Below are 18800 nucleotides of genomic sequence, written 5' to 3'. Positions count from 1 at the left end.
CTCTGTTAGAGTGGAGATGCCCAGCAGTCAGTTGCTTCTATTTTTAGGTCATAAGTTTAAAGAAAGAGATTCATTCTCAGAATTTCATATGGGCCAGGAAGGCAGATGAGAATTTCATGTCTGCCATAATGTAAAGGTGAAGAACACAGGGCTCAGAGGCACACAGATTTGGGAAGGTCAAGCCCCCAGTCCTGCCCATGTCAACAGTTTTAGAGGCTCAAGTTTTCCACCTGTAAAAGGACTGAGTAAAATAATTTAAGAAGATTATTTAGCACAGAGCAAACACATTATATATATATTGTATATGTATATATATGTATATACACATACATACACATCATACTATATATAAATGTTATCACTATAGTTGGTACTACTACTGCTACTACATATTACTATTATTAGTACAACCACCACCAACATCAATATGTCAGTTCTAGATTCATCACCGTAAATCATGTCTTAATTCCAGATTTTGTTTTGGGAGAAGGACAATTAAAAATAGAAGAGGAATTGGGGTTTTAGCCCAGTGGTAGTATACTTGCCCAGCATGTGGGAGGCCCTGGGCTAAAGGAGGAGAAGAAGCAGCAGGAGGAGAAGGAAGAAGAAGAGAAAGGGAGGAGGAAGAAAAAGAAACAAGGGAAGTTAATGTAGGAAAAGAATTTAGTAAAGTGCAGATACACAGTATACACTCAAGTGATATTACTATTACTGTAGCTGCTACCATTACTGTTACATTATTGTGTTTTATTACCACTAGTACCTATAAGTGGTACAAGTCACCAGGTGTATATTCACCCCATGCCTAAATTATGACTCAATTCTAGGTTTGGAGTAGGGAAGTAGTTAAAAATTAAAGAAACAAGAAAATTTGTTTTTATACAATAAGTTTTAAAATAACCTGTTGAGGGGCTGGAGTTGTAGCTCAATGGGAGAAAACTTGCTAGCACATATGAAGCACTGGGTTAGATCCTCAGCACCACACAAAAATAAATAAAATAAATGTATTAAAAAATTAACCTGTTGAAACAAATGCATGCCTTACCAGTCTCATAAGGAGAATTGTAGACAGACAAAATGCTCTCCTAACTAAATAAATGTCTTATAGGTTTGCCTCTCTCATCCTATTACTAATTCGGTCATCCCATCATAAACTTGCACATTCATTTCCCTCCCCACGTGACTTCCCCACTAGACTAGTCTTTTATGGCACACTAAACTTCACTATGTGATAAGACATTGTTCAGGAATGTAAACTCTCTTAAGAATACCATGACTGCATAAATTTGAATGACCAAGAATAAAAATACGAACTACAAATATATCACATTGCAAATTTTACCAGAAAAGTCCTAATGGCATCTTCCAACAAGCCACAAAATTAAGAAAAAGAAAACAGCACAAGACATATTTTTCTTCTACATGAAATCATATTAAATATGGTATGCATGTATCTAACACAGTTATACTTGCCAAGTATGTTATGTTCAAAGACCCTTTCAAGTTTTATTGTGCTATTCTTCTAATACAAGACTTCTAGTCAACACATTTGAGCCCTACATGCCCCCTCACTGCTGAGGTCAGTTCATATAATAATCACCTATTACATGACTTTGGGAGAAATAAAGACACTGTTTTGATCCTCAAGGGGCTCAAAGTTGAAATGTTTTAACATGAAAGTAGGCTTGAGAGCAGGGCACAGTGTGGCTCACCTGTAATCCCAGAAGTTAAGGAGAGGCTGAGGCAGGAGAATTGCAAATTCAAAGGCAGCCTCAGCAATGGTAAGGCACTAAATAACTCTGTGAGACTCTGTCTCTAAATAAAATACAAAATAGGGCTGGGGATGTGGCTCAGTGGTCAAGTGCCCCTGAGTTCAATCCCCAGTATCAGTCAATCAATTAATCAATCAATAAAAATTTAGGCCTGAGAGACAAGAGGAAAAGTGCAGGTGGCAGCTGTCTGAGGAGAATGTGTTCATGCCACCTTGTATAATACAATGGGCAAGAAAACAAGCCAATGTAGTGAAGAATAAAATAATAAAAGTATCACAAGTTCCAGTTGTTATAAAAGTGGTCTCATTCCAGTTGTAAGCCACACTCGTTTTAAGAAACTTACTGTTTCTCAGTCTCTGGCCCATAACAGGTACCTAATAAATATGTGTTAAATAAATTGAAGCGACAAAGAAGGAGGAAATCTATCCATAAACCTTATGAGATCTCTAGGTATGATGAGACATCTGGGGCCAAGGCAATGTTTCCTGCCAAAACAAGCACAGAACTACAATTCTAGTCATTCTTCATATACACTGGCTGTTGGAACAAAATGATTATGCAACCATTATCCATGGTGACACACCTAAGCCCTGCCCAGGACCCGCTGAATATGAGTCACAAGATGATCTTAACCTGAAGTTCTTATCCAAAGCAACATTTTTATATTTTGTGAAACCAATTAGCAAGCATGTTTTTCTTGGTGAAGAGCCATTCATTTGTAACCCTAATCCCATAATCAAAACTGACACTTGAGTGACAGATGGGGAGATAGTCTTCCCCATTCTTCCATCTCCTCTTCACAGTACTCCAGGTAGCTGGGGATCCCAAAGCAGTAGTAAGGAGGACTGGTTTCAGAGTATGACAGATCTGGACTTAAATCCTAGTTCCAACATTACTCTGTGACCTTGGACACTATCCTCAGCCACAGCAAAGGAGCTTACTAATACCATCTACATCACATTAAATGAGATAATGCTGGAGAAGTCCCCAACACAGTACCTGATAAATTTCAAGTCACAACATATTTCAAGCCTTTCTATAATAGGGAAAATTTAAGTTACCAAATTAAAGAAGGAAGTTGACTGTTAAAGCTGAAACTTTTGTCTCATAAAGAAATGGCCCCTCCTTAAAACCTGTTACACTAATATTCTTTCCAGGAAGTTCCTATTCTGAAATCTGAGTAAAGATGTGCCAACCTCAGTTCACTTTCCTATCAGACAAGGTGGAAATTTTCCTCCAGTTCAAAACATATGCATAGGGATCCACCTAATGAAGAAATGAACATATTTTAAAATTACAGGTCTAACACTAAAATAAATTAACTGATCAAATATATCCAAGTCAGAAAATTCTCAGATTTTTTTTTTTTGGCAACATAAGAAAGAAAACCAGGGATAAAATTTGGTTGACCTATTAAGAGAAATTAAAAAAAATCTATTCAATAAACATGTATAATGTTCTTTCTGTAACAAAACATGTGTTCATTTGTCATTTTGATCAAGATGTTTTAAGGAATTCAAAGAAGAACAAACCTTAAAAAGAGGTCTCTGCTTCTAAGTATAAAAGGTATACAAATACAAGGGAGAAGGTGATAAAAGTTATTAATAGATGGGGCAGGGGTTGTGGCTCAGTGGTAGAGTGCTGGCCTAGCATGTGTGAGGCCCTGGGTTCAATCCTCAGCACCACATAAAAATAAATAAAATAAAGGTATTGTGTCCAACTACAACTAAAAATATTTTAAAAAGAGTTATTAATAGAGGTGTAAAAAAGTGCTATAGGGTGGGAGAGAAAATCCAACTAAGGAATTTTTTACTAAAAAGTGGCGATTGAGTCATTATTTAGAGATAGGATAGATTTAAGAGGCAGATATGAGGACAAGGGAGGAGGCATTTTACTCTGATGAAAAAGGACAAATAAGGCTTTTTCTCCTTATGGGAGAAAGCTAATATTACTAATAAAGAAAAGGGGAGAAGAAAGAGGTTATTGGTCTTGTGAAACGTAAGGCAAATTGATGAATAATGGCCAGGAAATTAAATGCTTTTAAATTCATAAGCTTCATTATGACAGTTCTTATCCACTATATTCTCTCCTGAGTCATAATTACAACGTAGAACAATATGACTGGAATAACTCCCGGAATCACCTTGTGATTGAAGCACTGGTTCAGCAAATCTATTATCTGCATTTCACAGGGAGTGGTTTAGCAACCTCTTCCTTATAACCAAAGGGAAAAATCTCCCTTGCTAAACCATTCCCAAGTTTTTCCGCTTTCACTTATGATCCTTAAGCCTTTTATCTGTCTCTGAAGAGTTATTTCATGGTTGTTTCTCAAGGAACAGATGATTTTATTGATTAACTTTTATACATCATTCTCTAAGCAGGATGGGAATCTTCTGAATTTGCAACTTAGCTTACTGCCTGAGATCATGCCCTGTGGAAATTAGTAAAGGGAACCCAGTCTTTCAAAGTTCATATTGTTCATGTTACATGCTGAACAAATGATTGTGGCATTAGGAAGTTGATCAATTCCTTCTCTATCAGTGTAGACAGATGCCTTTTGGCAACAGAATCATAAGGACTAGGAACAACCTGTAGTGGATAACCACAATCACTAGGCTACATGGACAGCAACAATGAAAAACTAAAAAAGGAAGGCAAGCATGTTCAGGCTGACTCCTTAAAAGGAAGCTTACAAAATTGTGAAATATTGTATCCACTTTTACATAGGGCAAACACTGTATAAACTTGAGAACAATTGCCATGCTTAAAAAAATAGTTGCCATCACTTAAGAATTTGAAGAGTTCAGCTGGGTGGGTGGTCAAGCCTGTAATCCCAGTAGCTCCTGAGGCTAAGGCAGGCGGATTCCAAATTCAAAAGTAGCCTCAGCAATTTAGCAAGGCCCTAAGAAATTCAGCTAGACCCTGTCCCTAAGAAAAATATTAAAAAAAAAGGGCTGGGGATGTGTCTCAGTGGTCAAGTGCCTCTGGGTTCAATCCTCAGTACCCCCTCCCCCAAAACTGGAAGAGTTCACTGAGCACTCTAAACTACTGGCTTTCTTAAAGAATCTGAGGATCTAGCAGCCCTGTGCTTGCATTTCTACTTAGCAGTTACTGGCTGCTGGCTATCCCCTTAGCCTCCAATCTGCTGGCCCTCTTCCTGACCCCTACAGGCATTTTTGTCAGCGATTTTTGAATATGGCTTTAAAACTCAACCCACACATCTTAATGGTCTTAAGTTGAGAAGATAATAATGATTGTGTATTTTATATATTAATCAAATCCAGTTAAGGAGACTTACTTAAGATACAGGATTAGAACATTTATAGAAATTTAAGACAAAATGAAACCTGGCTTGGGTGATCAAAAGATACACAATACCGAAAACATGGAACTATGCCTTGTCAGTGTGGCAGCTCAAACCATGTTGTTATTAAATAAGATTCAAACTAAAAGTGGACTGAAAGTTTCTCAGTTTCAAAGCACAAATGCATTTTTTTTGTCAAGTGCCAGCTAAATAGAATAATATATGCGTGCGCACACAATGCATATATACACACATACATGCCAAATAAAACAGGAAAAATGAATCGAAGTACCATGAAGAGGGAGCTAAATAATCACTAAATATTTACATCAACTTGCCAGGCTAGTCAAATGTCCATTGAAAGCATGAACTCAATTCTACATTAAGAGTAACTTTCCTAATGGTAGCAGAGTTACTTAAATAGCACTCTTACATGGTAAAACTCTACTGTTATACGTGGTAAATAAAGAAACAAAGAATTTCCCTGACACATTATGCTGGGAAGCACTGAGAAGACAATATTTGTTTATAATGGGCAAAGTATCCAAACCAAATTTCTCGAATCTTTGAAGTTGAATAGATTCTTGAAAAAGCAGTGTAGTGTGACTGTTTCCTAATTTTTTCAGACACCCCCTCAGTTTGCTACCCTCTGCAATTTCTGTGGGAGAGAATGACAACGCATCATCACGCTAATACTTCATTCTTTCTACTGCTGGAAAGGACGCTGGGTTGAGCTACCACAGCCGTGACACAGCTTTCCCTCCATCCAAGGACGTCCTGTGCCTCTCAGGCCAAATGCTCCTGGGGAAAACCGCTGCAGCGGTCAATTTGGCCACCTGTCCCCTGCTGCACGCGGGCCGCTCTGCGTCGGATGCTCAGATAATCCTCGCTCTATTTGGGCAAAAAGTCCCCCTATTAGTGCGTGACCCAGCTCCACGACCAAAGCTGCAACTGCTCAACTGTGCCTCCGGGGTCCTGGGAAGCTGAGTTCCTCAGGCCCGGGCGGGGCAGCCCCAGCGTGGCAAGCCCCTCTTCGGCCTTCCCCCCTTGCCCGGCCATCAGAATTCAGGGCCGCGAGAGGCGCGGGATGGGGACGCGATACCCAGCTTCAGCGTCCTCGGGCTCCCGCCCCGGCTCAGCGCCTCCTCAGATACCACCCCAGGCTCACCAAAAAGCGTGTCGAGCTGGTACCCTGGTCCACTGCCCCCACCAACGGCCCCAAAACTGCTTTCTTCGCCGCTGCCATGAAACCAGCTTCAAGTCGGCCGGCTATCGCGGCCGGTTTCCCGGGTGACCGCGGTGGGCGGGGGAGGGGCGGGCGGAGAGACCGGAGAAGGCTAAGACGGCGAGCGTCTGCTGAACACTCAGACCGCGCTGGAGGCAGCCCCTTTACCCGCGCGGAGCCTTCCTACCCCGCCCCTCCGGCCCAAACTCCGCCCCCCAGAGCGTTCCCCCACGGCTTTGGGGGCGTGGTGGAGGGGGGGGCGCTGTCTGTCAGGCTGGCCAATTAGCGAACACGGAAAGAAACAGAACATTCGGACAGTCAGAGGGCGGTGAGACGTAATGGGGGCGGGGTCTGGGCGCGGCGGAGGCGGTGGCCCGCGCAGCAGATCACGTGAGAGGAGGCCAGGGAGCGGGCTGCCTATCCGGCCTGCTGCAGTGTCTGGGGCGGAGGCGAGTATTAGCCGTTGGCTCCGAGCGCCTCTGACCCGCAGAAAGAACACAAGTCCGCCCGAGCCCACAAATGGGTCCAAAAGTGCAGAACTGCTTGTTCCCTCCGGTGGGCTGTGCTGAGAACGACGTGAATCTCGGGAATCTCCCGGGGGTCCGACCTTCCCGCGCTTCCCACGCCCCGCCCACCTCCCGCGCTTGGCCCCTGTTAATAATAGTTATAATCTCGCCTACTGGGACTGGCCCCACGTGGAACCACTACAAGGAGCAATGCGAATCCCTCACCTTTGTAGATTTTTCAGAATCAAGAAATACCATAATTCTTTCGGTTTAGTATTTAAGGGAAACATTCAAAAGCAACTTCCCCGAGTCCCTCAATTGACCAACCACACAGAAGACACCCGGCACCTCCCTGTCCTGACGCGCCCTTGCTCCAGGCTGGGCTTCTGTCTGGTGTCCCCTCCCCCACACGCCATTTCCGCTCCCCTCGTTAACTGCTTTGGACAGTCAAGGGGAGAGAAAAGGGATTCTCACTTGACCTTGAATTTACCTTGCCAAGATCCTGTTGAGTCGTGTGTTCTAGGGGCTTTCAAATTTTGGACCTAGACTCATAATGTGAAATAATTTCCAAACAACTTTGGGATTTGTGGGTATGTGAGCATGCATGCATTATATAAATATATAACAGTTACATATATAGATACATTATATATATATTTGTATGTATTATGTTTCCTAAACAGTTTTTGTCTTTCCATGCTCTATACAGTCTATATTTTTTATATTATAGTGTATCACTTTTAAGAAATATTGGTTGAAAAATCATAAATTGATTTAGTAAATCATATGCACTTATCAGTTTTCAAAAGCTCTCTTATTTCTTTCCATCGCTTTCCCAAATCTCCCAGTTTTTTGGGAACATCATTTCTATTTTTTCCTCCTCTTGCATTACTCTATACCACCTTACTTCTCCATTTATTTATTTAGTTACACCACAGTCGTTCTGGAAGCAAATTTTTCTATACTCCTTTTAGCCATTAGATTCTGGTGTTCCAAATGAAGCCTGCTTGTGAAGCTACTGGACTTGATAACTATTAATAAACTGACTTGCTTTGAGGTAGAAGGGCAGATGGGTAAGTATTTCTGAGTTTTCTTGAAAGAGGAAAAAGATACAGGCATATAGGTAAATGTTGAGGAACTAGGTCAACTTGCCTCTAAAAATTGTGAAATGCATTAATTGAATAAGTGATATATAAATAAAGATTTCCTTGGTTCTAGAAGTCAGTAAAAACAAAGCCGCCAAACCTATCACATTGATCCATTTATTGAAAAAAAAAAAAAAAAAAGGCCCTGACCATGTTTGAACTTTCACACACTTTTGGCTCAGATTCTACTAGGACAGCAAATTATTTGTTTAGCGGCACAGTGGGGATCAGAATTCAGTCATTTCAAAATAAGTTGAACTGTATGTACATGATAGATCCTTAAATTTATTGGTCCTCTGGTTCCTACAGCAGTGTGTACCCCACATCCTCAATCCTTTCACCAAAACAAAACTGAAAAGCCAAAATATTATTTGAATTTTCAGGAGTTACACACATCTAAGTGTCCTCTAAAAGACAAGGGGAAGACAAAAGGAAGCGTCCTAAGTGGAAGAATCAACCTCAGCCTGCCTAAACTCCGCACTCTAAACTCCCATAAATCTATTTTCTCTTACCCTTTTAGAATTATTCTCTTGCTTGCCCTTTCTCACCCCTTCAAGCCCCAGCTGCAGTCCAAAATATATTTTTAATTTTTTTAAATAACTTTATTTTTTAATGTAATGCTTAGAGTTAAACCCAGTGCCTCACATTTTACCACTAAGCCACGACCCCAGCCCCCCAAATTTTACATAAATGTAAAAATCAACCAATACCTATTCTGATTCCATTTTTCATACTATTACTGAGACAGAATTGGAAGTAACAATGACCTGAGGCCCAAACAGGATAAGTGATAGACATGTTTGAGACCAGCCCTCCTCTGTGGCAGAACCAGGACTTGAATTTCAGTCTCCTGACATCAAACCTAGTGCAGCAAACCTTTTACAGCAGACAGAGGCAATGGAAGCTGAAGGAAAATGGACTAAAAGAGAAAAGATGGGATGCTGGTCCACCTTTATTTCCCCACCATGCACTGCAGATCTGAAGGCAAAGTAGCAGAGGAGTAAACATTTAAGTGGAAATGTAAGGACTTGGTCTGATTTTGGCCCTGCCATTCAACTCTTACTCTTCTTGACCTTGAGTAACTCATTTCCTCTCAGGGCTTCCTTTTGCTCATGTGTAAAATAGGGAAAATGTCACTGATACTGACGCGGATGGGTTAATGTGACTTGACTGATGTAATGCCTGTGTCATGAAAGGCAAGATGCAGTATCCCTGTCATTTCTGTTTTCTACCAAAGAGATCTAGAGGTGAAGAACCAAAGTTCTTCAGGCAAATGATTTAAGTAGTTTGAGTCATCTAAGGCTTGCTATGATAATTTCTGCCTAGTAGAGCAGGAAATCAAAGTTAAGCCCCTTTAGAGTGTCTCTAGGTGTTTCGCTTATTCCTCCTCTAATTTTTCCTGTTCTTTTTTAACTTCCACAGAATTTATATAAGCAGAAAAAGCCTACATTTCCCTAGAGAATCTTTTTTTGTTGTTATTGTTTCTGGCATCGCTTCTTGATCTCATGTTCTCCTGAGCTGTAGCACTTACTTTTTCTAGTCTAGTCTATTTGGAAAACTAGCCTTTCCTTAATTTCTCCTGACTATTCTATTGACTTGAATATGAATTGGTATGGATAGGAAAACCATAACATGGAAAGTTAGTGCTAGAAAGATTTATAATAAAAACCCAGGCACTTTATTATTTTATAGAACTGAAATGCTTTAAGCAGATATATGGAGTAATCTGCCTCTGCTAATTAGAGGGAGTTAAAAACAGATTAAGAATTTAAATAGGGGTGCTGGAGATATAGCTCCGTTGGTAGAATGCTTGCCGTGCATGCACAAAACCCTGGGCTCAGTACCCAGCACCACACACACACACACACACACACACAAAAGAATTTAAATGTATTTGTTAAAAATAGCCAAATTGGGAGCCTCTCTCTTCCACTTGCAGATTGGAGAATCCACTCACATGCATGTTAATCATCTAAACGTGACTGCCTAAAATTGTGTGTCACTTTACACAATGTTGTACTCATAAAAAACATAAGGATTGGGAAGGTTCTCACTACTTGTGTCAGAACCACCTAGAGGATTTGTTAAAACCCAGGTTGCTGGGCCACAACCCCACAATTTGTTTCATGGATGAGGTCTGAGAATTTGCATTGCTAACAAATTCCCAGGTGGTGCTGATACTGCTGATACAGGGACCCCACTTTGAGAACAATTAGGCTCTGGATAGAGTTTGACAAAACTGTAGTAAAACCCTGAGGTAAAAAGAGGTCTCTGTTTTATGAGTTGTTAATGTCCCTTTTTCCTAAACCTCAGGTCTCTGCTAAGAATCAAGTCTTCTACTTAAGATATTGGTAGATGAGGGGCTGGAGTTGTGACTCAGTGGTACAGCACTTGCCTGGCATGTGTGAGGTGCTGGGTTTGATCCTTAACACTGCATATAAATAAACAAACAAACAAATAAATAAATGATCCATTGGCAAGTAATTTTTTTTAATTTTAAATTTTAAAAAATGGTAGATGAAGGCTTAAGGAAGAAGGTTCTCAAACATTAGTTTATGTCAGAATCATCTTGGGCACTTGTTAAGGAGGCTCATTTGTGCCACTCTCTTTTACCCCACCCCAATAAATACAATGAGGTAAGCTGCTTAATGCCAGCAATTTTGTCCTGATCATTATTATGATCCCAGGAACTATGAACTATAAGTGATATCAAAAGAATGATAAGTGATTATCAAAAGAATGAATAAATACGGTAGACTGAAAAACCAAATGAGTGGCTCGTAATGACTCATGCTTTCTAGTAATAAAGCCCTTTTATTGTGCCATCCCACAATGGCCTTCTGACTTGGACCATTGATATGCATAGACAGTGGGATAATAGGAAACATGATAGGAACAGCAAAAAGCACTTGTGCAGAAGTGAATGTTTCCCTCTTGGAACTCAGTGTAATCTGCAACCAAATAAGAGGCCATGTTGGGGAAAACAAAGACACCCCCAGGTAACCAGCTCCAACTTTAGATATATGTATGAAACCATCTTGGATATTTTAGCTCCAGCCAAGCTCCCAGCCAATTGCAGCTGCCAAATGAGCAACCCAGCTACTGAACGACCTTAGATAGCACCTGCAACAAAACACTACACAGCTGAGTCCAATGAATCCACAGACTCATGAGAAATAATAGATTATTGTTATTAGCCACTTGGTTTTGGAGTCTTCTTCTTCTTCTTTTTTTTTTTTTTTTTTTTGGTGGTACTATGGATTGAACCCAACGCCTTGTGCACTGAGCTGTATCTTCAGCCCTTTTTAAGTTTGTTTTGAGACAGGGTCTCTGAAAGTGCCCAGTTTGGCCTTGAAATTGTGATCCTCCTACCTTCCAGGAAGTTGGTATTACAGGCATATGCACCATGCCTGGCTTGAAGTCATTCTTTTTTTTGACCAGGGATTGAACTCAGGGGCACTCAACCACTGAGTCACATCCCCAGCTCTATTTTGTATTTTATTTAGAGACAGGGTCTCACTGAGTTGCTTAGCACCTTGCTTTTGCTGAGACTGGCTTTGAATGCAAGATCCTCCTGCCTCAGCCTCTCCAGGTGTTGTGATTACAGGCATGTACCACTATGCCCAACTTGAAGTCATTTTTGATGCAGCATTAGATAAATAGCCTGATCAGTATAATTTTGGTGTGATCTCTATTCTTCATAATTTATTTCTTTTTTAATATTTATTTTTTAGTTGTAGTTGGACATAATATCTTAATTTATTTATTTATATATGGTGCTGAGGGTCAAACCCAGGGCCTCGCACAGGCTCAGCGAGCACTCTACCACTGAGCCAAACTTCAGCCCCCATAATTTAATTCTTGGTCATATTTGGTTATAACAAAGGCACTGGGTTTTTCAGAAAATTACAAATATGAAACTTTATAATCACCCAAATATTTTTGGAAAACTTGTAACTAGTACAATTTGAGACATCTTCCATTCAAAAACCTGTTCCTAATAAGGTTCTGGAACAAGAATGATACCGGGAATGCCCTAAAATCAGAGTTGGTTCTGTTAAGATGGAACCACTGGCTACTGAAGAGAGAAAACGATATATGTTCTTTTTGATTTCTTGCCTTTTGCCACTATATAGATAGAAGTAAAGCAACATGGATGCTGATAAAAATTAAGCCTTGCTGTGAGTTCAAAGCCAACCTCAGCAAAAGCAAGACCCTAAGCAACTCAGGGAGACCCTGTCTCTAAATAAATACAAAATAGGGCTGGGGATGTGGCTCAGTGGTCCAGTGCCCCTGAGTTCAATCCCCAGTACCCTCCCCCCAAAAATGAAGCCTTAACCACTATTGAGTTCAGTTATTTTACTTATATAATTTTGAGGCATTGACATTTCAATACTTCATCCAACATTCTGTAAAGGTAAAATTTCTAAGCTGATTCTAAGCTGCAAAGCTTGAGTTAAAGTGTAAAAGACCGGGCATTGTGAAGTTCCTAAATTGCAAGGCCTGGGCTAAAAAGTAAAAGACTAGGTATTGTTAAAATTCCTCTGCTACCCCAGGAACCTGTAATCTCTGTAGCTGTTAGGACAATACTGGAACTGCCCAGTAAATATTTCCATTGATTCCCTGGTTGTTTAATAGCTAAGGGCTCTGAGTAGCTCGGCACGTAGGCATCCAGGCCCCAAAACCAATCAGTTTAAATGTGTACTTCACTTAGAAGTGACCAATCACCCCTGCCCAGCCTGCTCCCACCAATGAATGCACTAATCAGGTCTCAGAATTGTTGTTCAATTTTCCCGCGCCTCATGATGATTTATTCTGATGTATGCAAAGCCCCCCGCCCTCTCCAAAAAGTTCACTTAAGCTCTGCTTGACCTCTGCTCTAGGCTCTGGGCTGCTCTCTTCTCTTGAGTGGGCACGGAGCCCCAGCATGCTGGTTCAATAAAACTCCCCTCCTGCTTATTGCATGAAGTTGGTCTCTTGTGGTCTCTTTCTCCGACGCTTCGCCGGACCCTTACAATTCAAATCATACAAAGGAAAGAATATTCAGCCTCCTGCACAAGTAATATAGTAAGAATGAAGTGCATATCCAGTGGATTGAATCAATGAGATCACAGTCATTCATTTGCTCTTTAAACAGTGTGCTATTGAAAACAACTTTATATTTTATTTATTTAGACTTCATATTTAGACTTGATTATGAAGAAAACATATCATTCACTACTTAATGGCATGTAGGGAAATAGGAATGATGATTTTAATTGAAGTGTATTATCTTTTTAGTGGGAAAGTACTGCACCTTTTTGAAATATTCCACTGGGATCACATTTGTCTTTGGGGGCATTTCTGCTTTATGAAGCAATGTATGGATTTAGTTTTTATTAATTAAAGAATCAGAAGGAGCTCCCTAGATTGTGTAGCTCAACTATACTTACTAGAGATGAAGTAAATAAGGACAAAAATCAGGGTAATTTGTTCAAGGTCACTTAAATAAATGGTCACCAGGTGGTGAGATGCACATATATGTCTTTTGTATTTATCACTATTCATGAAGATAAAAAGAGCATACCTAACCTATAATCAACCAATAATACTATTTCCCCAAAGATATTATATACATTATTTGTATAAATTAATATAATGAATACATATAAACATAATATGTATAAATAATTTAGCCATGACTTTTAAAAAGTAATTTTTTCAGAGAACTTTCTATTATACTTTCAGTACTCCATTGTCTCAATGCCCCATTTCTCCCCACTTTTACAAAACCTAGATCTTCGTCCTTGTCATTAATCTCTTGACATTAGAGATGGGGATTAAAACTGTAGAGGAACATCAAATGCTGGAAAGGATTTAGAACAACAAAACCCTCATTCATTACTGGTGAGGTCACAAAATGTTATAGACACATGGGAAGACAATTTGATGATTTCTTACAAAACTAAACATACTCTTACCATATGATCCAGCAATCACACTTCTTGATATTTATCTAGTGAGTTGAAAATTTATGTCCCCACAAAGACCTGCATGGGATAGTTACAGTGGCTTTATTGCTAATTTCCAAAACTTTGGAAGCAAACAAGAAGTCCTTCAGTAGGTAAATGGATAAACAAACTGTGGTATATCTGTTCAATGGAACATTATTTAGTGATAAAAATAAATTAGCTCTTGAGCTGGGCATGGTGGCACACCCTTGTAATCCCAGCAGCTTTGGAGACTGAGGCAGGAGGATCATGAGTTTAAAACCAGCCTTGCCACAGTCCAGCTGCAGCAAAATAACCGGGGGTGGGGGGTGACGAACAACTTGTGTACCTTGATACAGCAGGAGTGGGAGCCGTTTATTGTAGGACAGGAGGAGTATTTATACATTCCACACAGCTTATCTAATTAACATAAACTCAGGAGGAGTATTTATACATTCCACACAGCTTATCTAATTAACATAAACTCGATACAGCAGTCAACCAATCAGGAATCTCCACACTTAATGGCTCACTGGTGTTACTTCACAAACCACTCCCTCTGGCATTTTGCCAGGCGCCATCCAGACTTGTTTACAGACTCTAACATTTGCCAGGTGCCATCCTGACTTGTTTACAGACTCTAACACAGCCTCAGGGATTTAGCGAGTCCCTAGTCTCTAAATAAAGGCCCTGTCTCTAAATAAAACACACAAAAAGGTGTGGCTCAGTGGTTGAGTGCCCCTGGGTTCAATAATACCCAGTACAAAAATAATCAGCTCTTGAGTCATGAAAAGACATGGAGAAAACTCAATGCATATTACTAAGTGCCGCAGTCTCTGGCTGGGCACAAATCACGAGTCTCCACACAGCTTGTAGATTCAAACAGCAATTCTTTATTCCCGAACTCACACCGGCCGTCTACAAACACATTCTGGGGAAATCCACGTTCTCTGCCCAAATCCACTCTCTGCCCAAATCCACACTCTGCCCAAATCCACTCTCTGCCCAAATCCACTACTCCTGGGCTTCTGTCTCCCAAAATATACTGTCTGACTCTAAGAACTCAAGAGGAACTCAGCAGCAGGATACGCCCTATTCTAAAGGGAGAACACCTTAATCTCCTATTATGCTAAACCGCCCTATTCTAAAGGGGGAACACCCTAATCTCCTATTATGCTAAACCACCCTATTCTCACCCTATCCTCCCTGGTCCTTGAGCAAGGTCACCTTACATGCAATGTCCTGCAAAATGTCCTATTTCCATAAGTCCTTCCACTAAAGAAACATGGGGTTACGCTGGCAAGGAAATTGTCATACCTACTTGGCTGATGGCTCCCAGCAACTAAGTGAACAAAGCCAGTCTAAAAAGCTGCCTTCTGCATGATTCCAACTATTTGAAATTCTAGAAAAGGCAAAACTATAGAGACTGGAAAAAGGTCTTTGATAATCACGGATGCAAAGAGAGGTAGGATGAATAAATGAAGCACAGGAGATTTTTAGGTCAGTAAAATACTCAGTATGATACTATAATGGTGAATACATGTCAATATATATTTGTCCAAATCTACAGAATTTACAACACCAGGAGTGACCCCAATGCAAACTATGAATGATGATGTTTCAGTATAGATTTATTTATTTATTTTAAAATATTTATTTATATTTTCTAAATTTTAAAAATTGTTTATTTGCTTATTTATATGTGGTTTGGGGGAGGCAAGCACTCTACCTCTGAACTACAACTCCTAAATATTTATTTTTTAGTTATAGATGGACATAATGTCTTTATTTTGCTTTATATGGTCTGAGGATTGAACCTAGTGCCTCATGCATGCTAGATGAGTGCTCTACCTCTAAGCCACAACCCCAGACCTCAGTGTAGATTTATTGATTGTAACAAATGCACCCACTCTGGGATAAGATGTTGATAATGAGAGAGGCTATGCATTTCGGGGGTAGGGTCCATGTAGGGAAAACAGTGTATTTTCTGCTCAGTTTCACTGTGAATCTTAAACTGCTCTCAAAATAAAGTGTATTTTAAAGACTTTATTTTAAAGAGATTATTTTGATAGATATGGATGGTTCTGTCACTTACTCACCCTCATCTGACTGCTTATTGCTAGGCATTCACTACCTTGGTTGAGAAATCACCACTTTCCCCTTTCAGTTGCCATTTCTATTTCCCCAGACTTAACCTTCCTTATTGTTGGCCACATTGCTTGCATTGGTATATTTCCTTGCTTATAATGACATTGATTTTACTAGAATGCTTTTTGGTTATAATTAACTTATTAATAATTATTTAAATTATTAAATTAATAAATTATATTGTTAAAAGCTAAGACTATTTTAGCTATTTTGTAAACTATTAGCACAACATAAAGTCACTAACTTATGGAGAATAAAATAGTTTTTTTCTCCAGAAAAAACAATTGGCTCCCAATTCCCTACCATTAAGAACAATTTCAAGTATATTTTCTATTTACATTTTCAAATGTACCTTAATTTCTCCCTCCCCTTCATGCCCCTTCCCCCAGTTGCTGGTTAACAGCACTTTTGTCCACAAATGGAAATTTTCTCTTTTGTAGTTTGTGTCTGACTGCCTGGAAATGGTGATGTCACAATCATTGGTTTGAAGTTAGGCAACATAATAAGAGGAACATGGTTAAAGGGGAAACAACCTCTGTTTGTAAATTAGTATTTGTACAATGTGGAAAACATAAGTATATATGACTCCTGACTCCTCCTTCTGCATAGGGTGATATGCTATCTCTTTCCATTGAAGAGAATTTGCTTTGATGTAGTGCCTATGTGTACACACTTTGGGATACCTGCATATTACATGATTACAGAGCCCATGTTGTTTCAAGCATTGGAAACCTCTGATCTGCGCATCTTGCAATGATATTAGACAGGTAGTCAGGTAGTCAGGGTAGATAGGTAAATGGAGTCAGGTTGGATCTAGGAGGCCAATTTTGAGTGAGTCTGAGAAGTTGGAGACTGTCCCCTGAGGGATCTTATTAAGAACCTGCACCTGCTCCAACCTGTTGCCAATGTAACCTGTCCCAAGAATTTCCCCTCCCTACTGGGAGCTATAAGGTTGTTAATGTGTCTTTGTCTAATCCATCCTGCCCTTCCCCCTTCAGCCTATTTCTCACCTTTTGGCCACCCCACTGAGCATTCCTGGGCCTAGACACGTGCGCAGGAAGGAGAAAGATAAGGGGGGAAAGCAGGAGAACAAAGGAATCCTAGGACATATAAAAAGGGTGGAACACCTGGCCTCTTGGGATATCAGGATACCAGCTATGGCTCCCTTCTCCCTGGTGGAACAAATCTATGTTACCTCTTTTTAAATAAACCCTGCTTTATATGCTTGCCTCAGCATGCTTCTCTGATGTTCAAACTTCAACATGTGGGGAAGCAGGACTCGGCACCGGTAACTGGCAGTATCAATATGGACCCAGAATGGCATGTATTCAGGAATAAGAAACAGAATGTCCAGTGTTAAATTATGATTCACAGCTATGTGATTATGAAGCTTAAAGGGACAAACCGCATTTCAAGTGGTGTCTTTTGTGGCATCACTGGATGATATTTTTGAATTGCCTAACCCATGAGGTTTTCATGGGACACCTCTTCTCCAAACTATAACATTTGATCCTTGGCCCCCAAAAGTTCATGCCCATCTCACAATGAAAAATGCATTCATTCCATCTCCAAGGGTCCCTATAATCTTAATAGTTCCAACATTACCCAAATTCCAAGTCCAAATTCTCCTCTGAGACTAAAGAGAAACTCTTAGCTGTTAGTCCCTATATAATTCAAAAGCAAGTTACATACATCCAATATACAATGGAACAGAGTAAACATTCCCATTCTAAAAGGGAGAAATAGGAACATAGAAATAAAGGATGGAAGCAAAGCAAGACTGAAACCCAGGGCTGGAGTTGTAGCTTAGTGGTCACCTGGCACTTTGAGGCACTGGGTTAAATCCTCAGCACCACATAAAAATAAATAATATAAAGGTATTGTGTCCATCTACAACTAAAAAAAAATATTTAAAAAAAGACCGAAACTCAGCTGGGCAAATAATAAGCCCTGTAGCTCCATGTCTGACTCTGCGTTACATGGCAGTGAGATGTGATCTCCAAAGGGCTTCGGCAGCCCCAGCCCTACAACCTTGCCAGTTGTAGCCCACATGATCTGTCTCTTGATCTGGTTCTGCTCCCTTCCTACAGCTTTCCTTAGCCAGCATTTCACATTCCTGGCATCTCTTAATTCCTGGGTTCTCCATTTTAGTTTCAGTTTATCTCACAGCTTCACACATTGCCTTTTTAGCAGTAGCCCCCAGGGATTCTGACCCTGTTACACTTTGCCTGGCCTCCCAAGCCTTCCTTTGAAATCACAGTGAAAATCTCCCTGACCCTTTAACTCTAGCATTCTGGATTCTTGCAGAACCAGCACCATATGGATGACATCAAGGTTTGCTGCCTGTTTTAGTTGCCACCCCTCGGATCATAGCTGCAATGGCCTCTGAGTGCTAGACATTTGAACATAATGAAACAAATCATAGGGAAGCAACTTTTTAGATTTCCCCATGCAAGGTTGCCCCAAGGAGTCTTCCCAAAGGAGTTTTTACTTTTACACCTTCGAGTCTGTGTCAGGTAGGGTTTTTCTGTTTGATAAGATACCCTCAAGGCATTTTCCCATATTTCTGTGAAAAATATTTAGTTTCTCTTTAGTGGTGGTAATCTCTTCATTTTCATTGGCCCTAATATTATGCACATTTTTTCTGACCAAACTACAAGTTTTTGAAATTCTTCCACTCTGTTATCTACTCCCACTTATCACACTAAACCTAGCTAAAAGCTAATAGCAA

General features: G+C 40.2%; 1 protein-coding gene across 5 annotated transcripts in view; it reads right to left on the bottom strand.

Annotated features, from left to right (window-relative positions):
* Positions 1-6476, bottom strand: part of Gk (glycerol kinase) — an 81809-nt gene extending 75333 nt beyond the window's left edge. For 2 of the 5 annotated variants that reach the window (XM_077107473.1, XM_077107475.1), the window contains exon 1: positions 6245-6476. In XM_077107473.1, the coding sequence (XP_076963588.1) occupies positions 6245-6322 (78 nt within the window). In that variant the 5' untranslated portion in view covers positions 6323-6476. The remainder of the gene's footprint in view (positions 1-6244) is intronic. The other 3 variants (XM_077107474.1, XM_077107477.1, XM_077107476.1) reach the window with 2 other exon arrangements.
* Between the last annotated feature and the right edge of the window lie 12324 nt (positions 6477-18800).

This window comes from Callospermophilus lateralis, chromosome X (assembly GCF_048772815.1).
Source record: "Callospermophilus lateralis isolate mCalLat2 chromosome X, mCalLat2.hap1, whole genome shotgun sequence".
NCBI lineage: Eukaryota > Metazoa > Chordata > Mammalia > Rodentia > Sciuridae > Callospermophilus > Callospermophilus lateralis.
The sequence above is the reverse complement of the archived record's forward strand: the minus strand, read 5'-3'. Positions and strand labels throughout refer to the sequence as shown.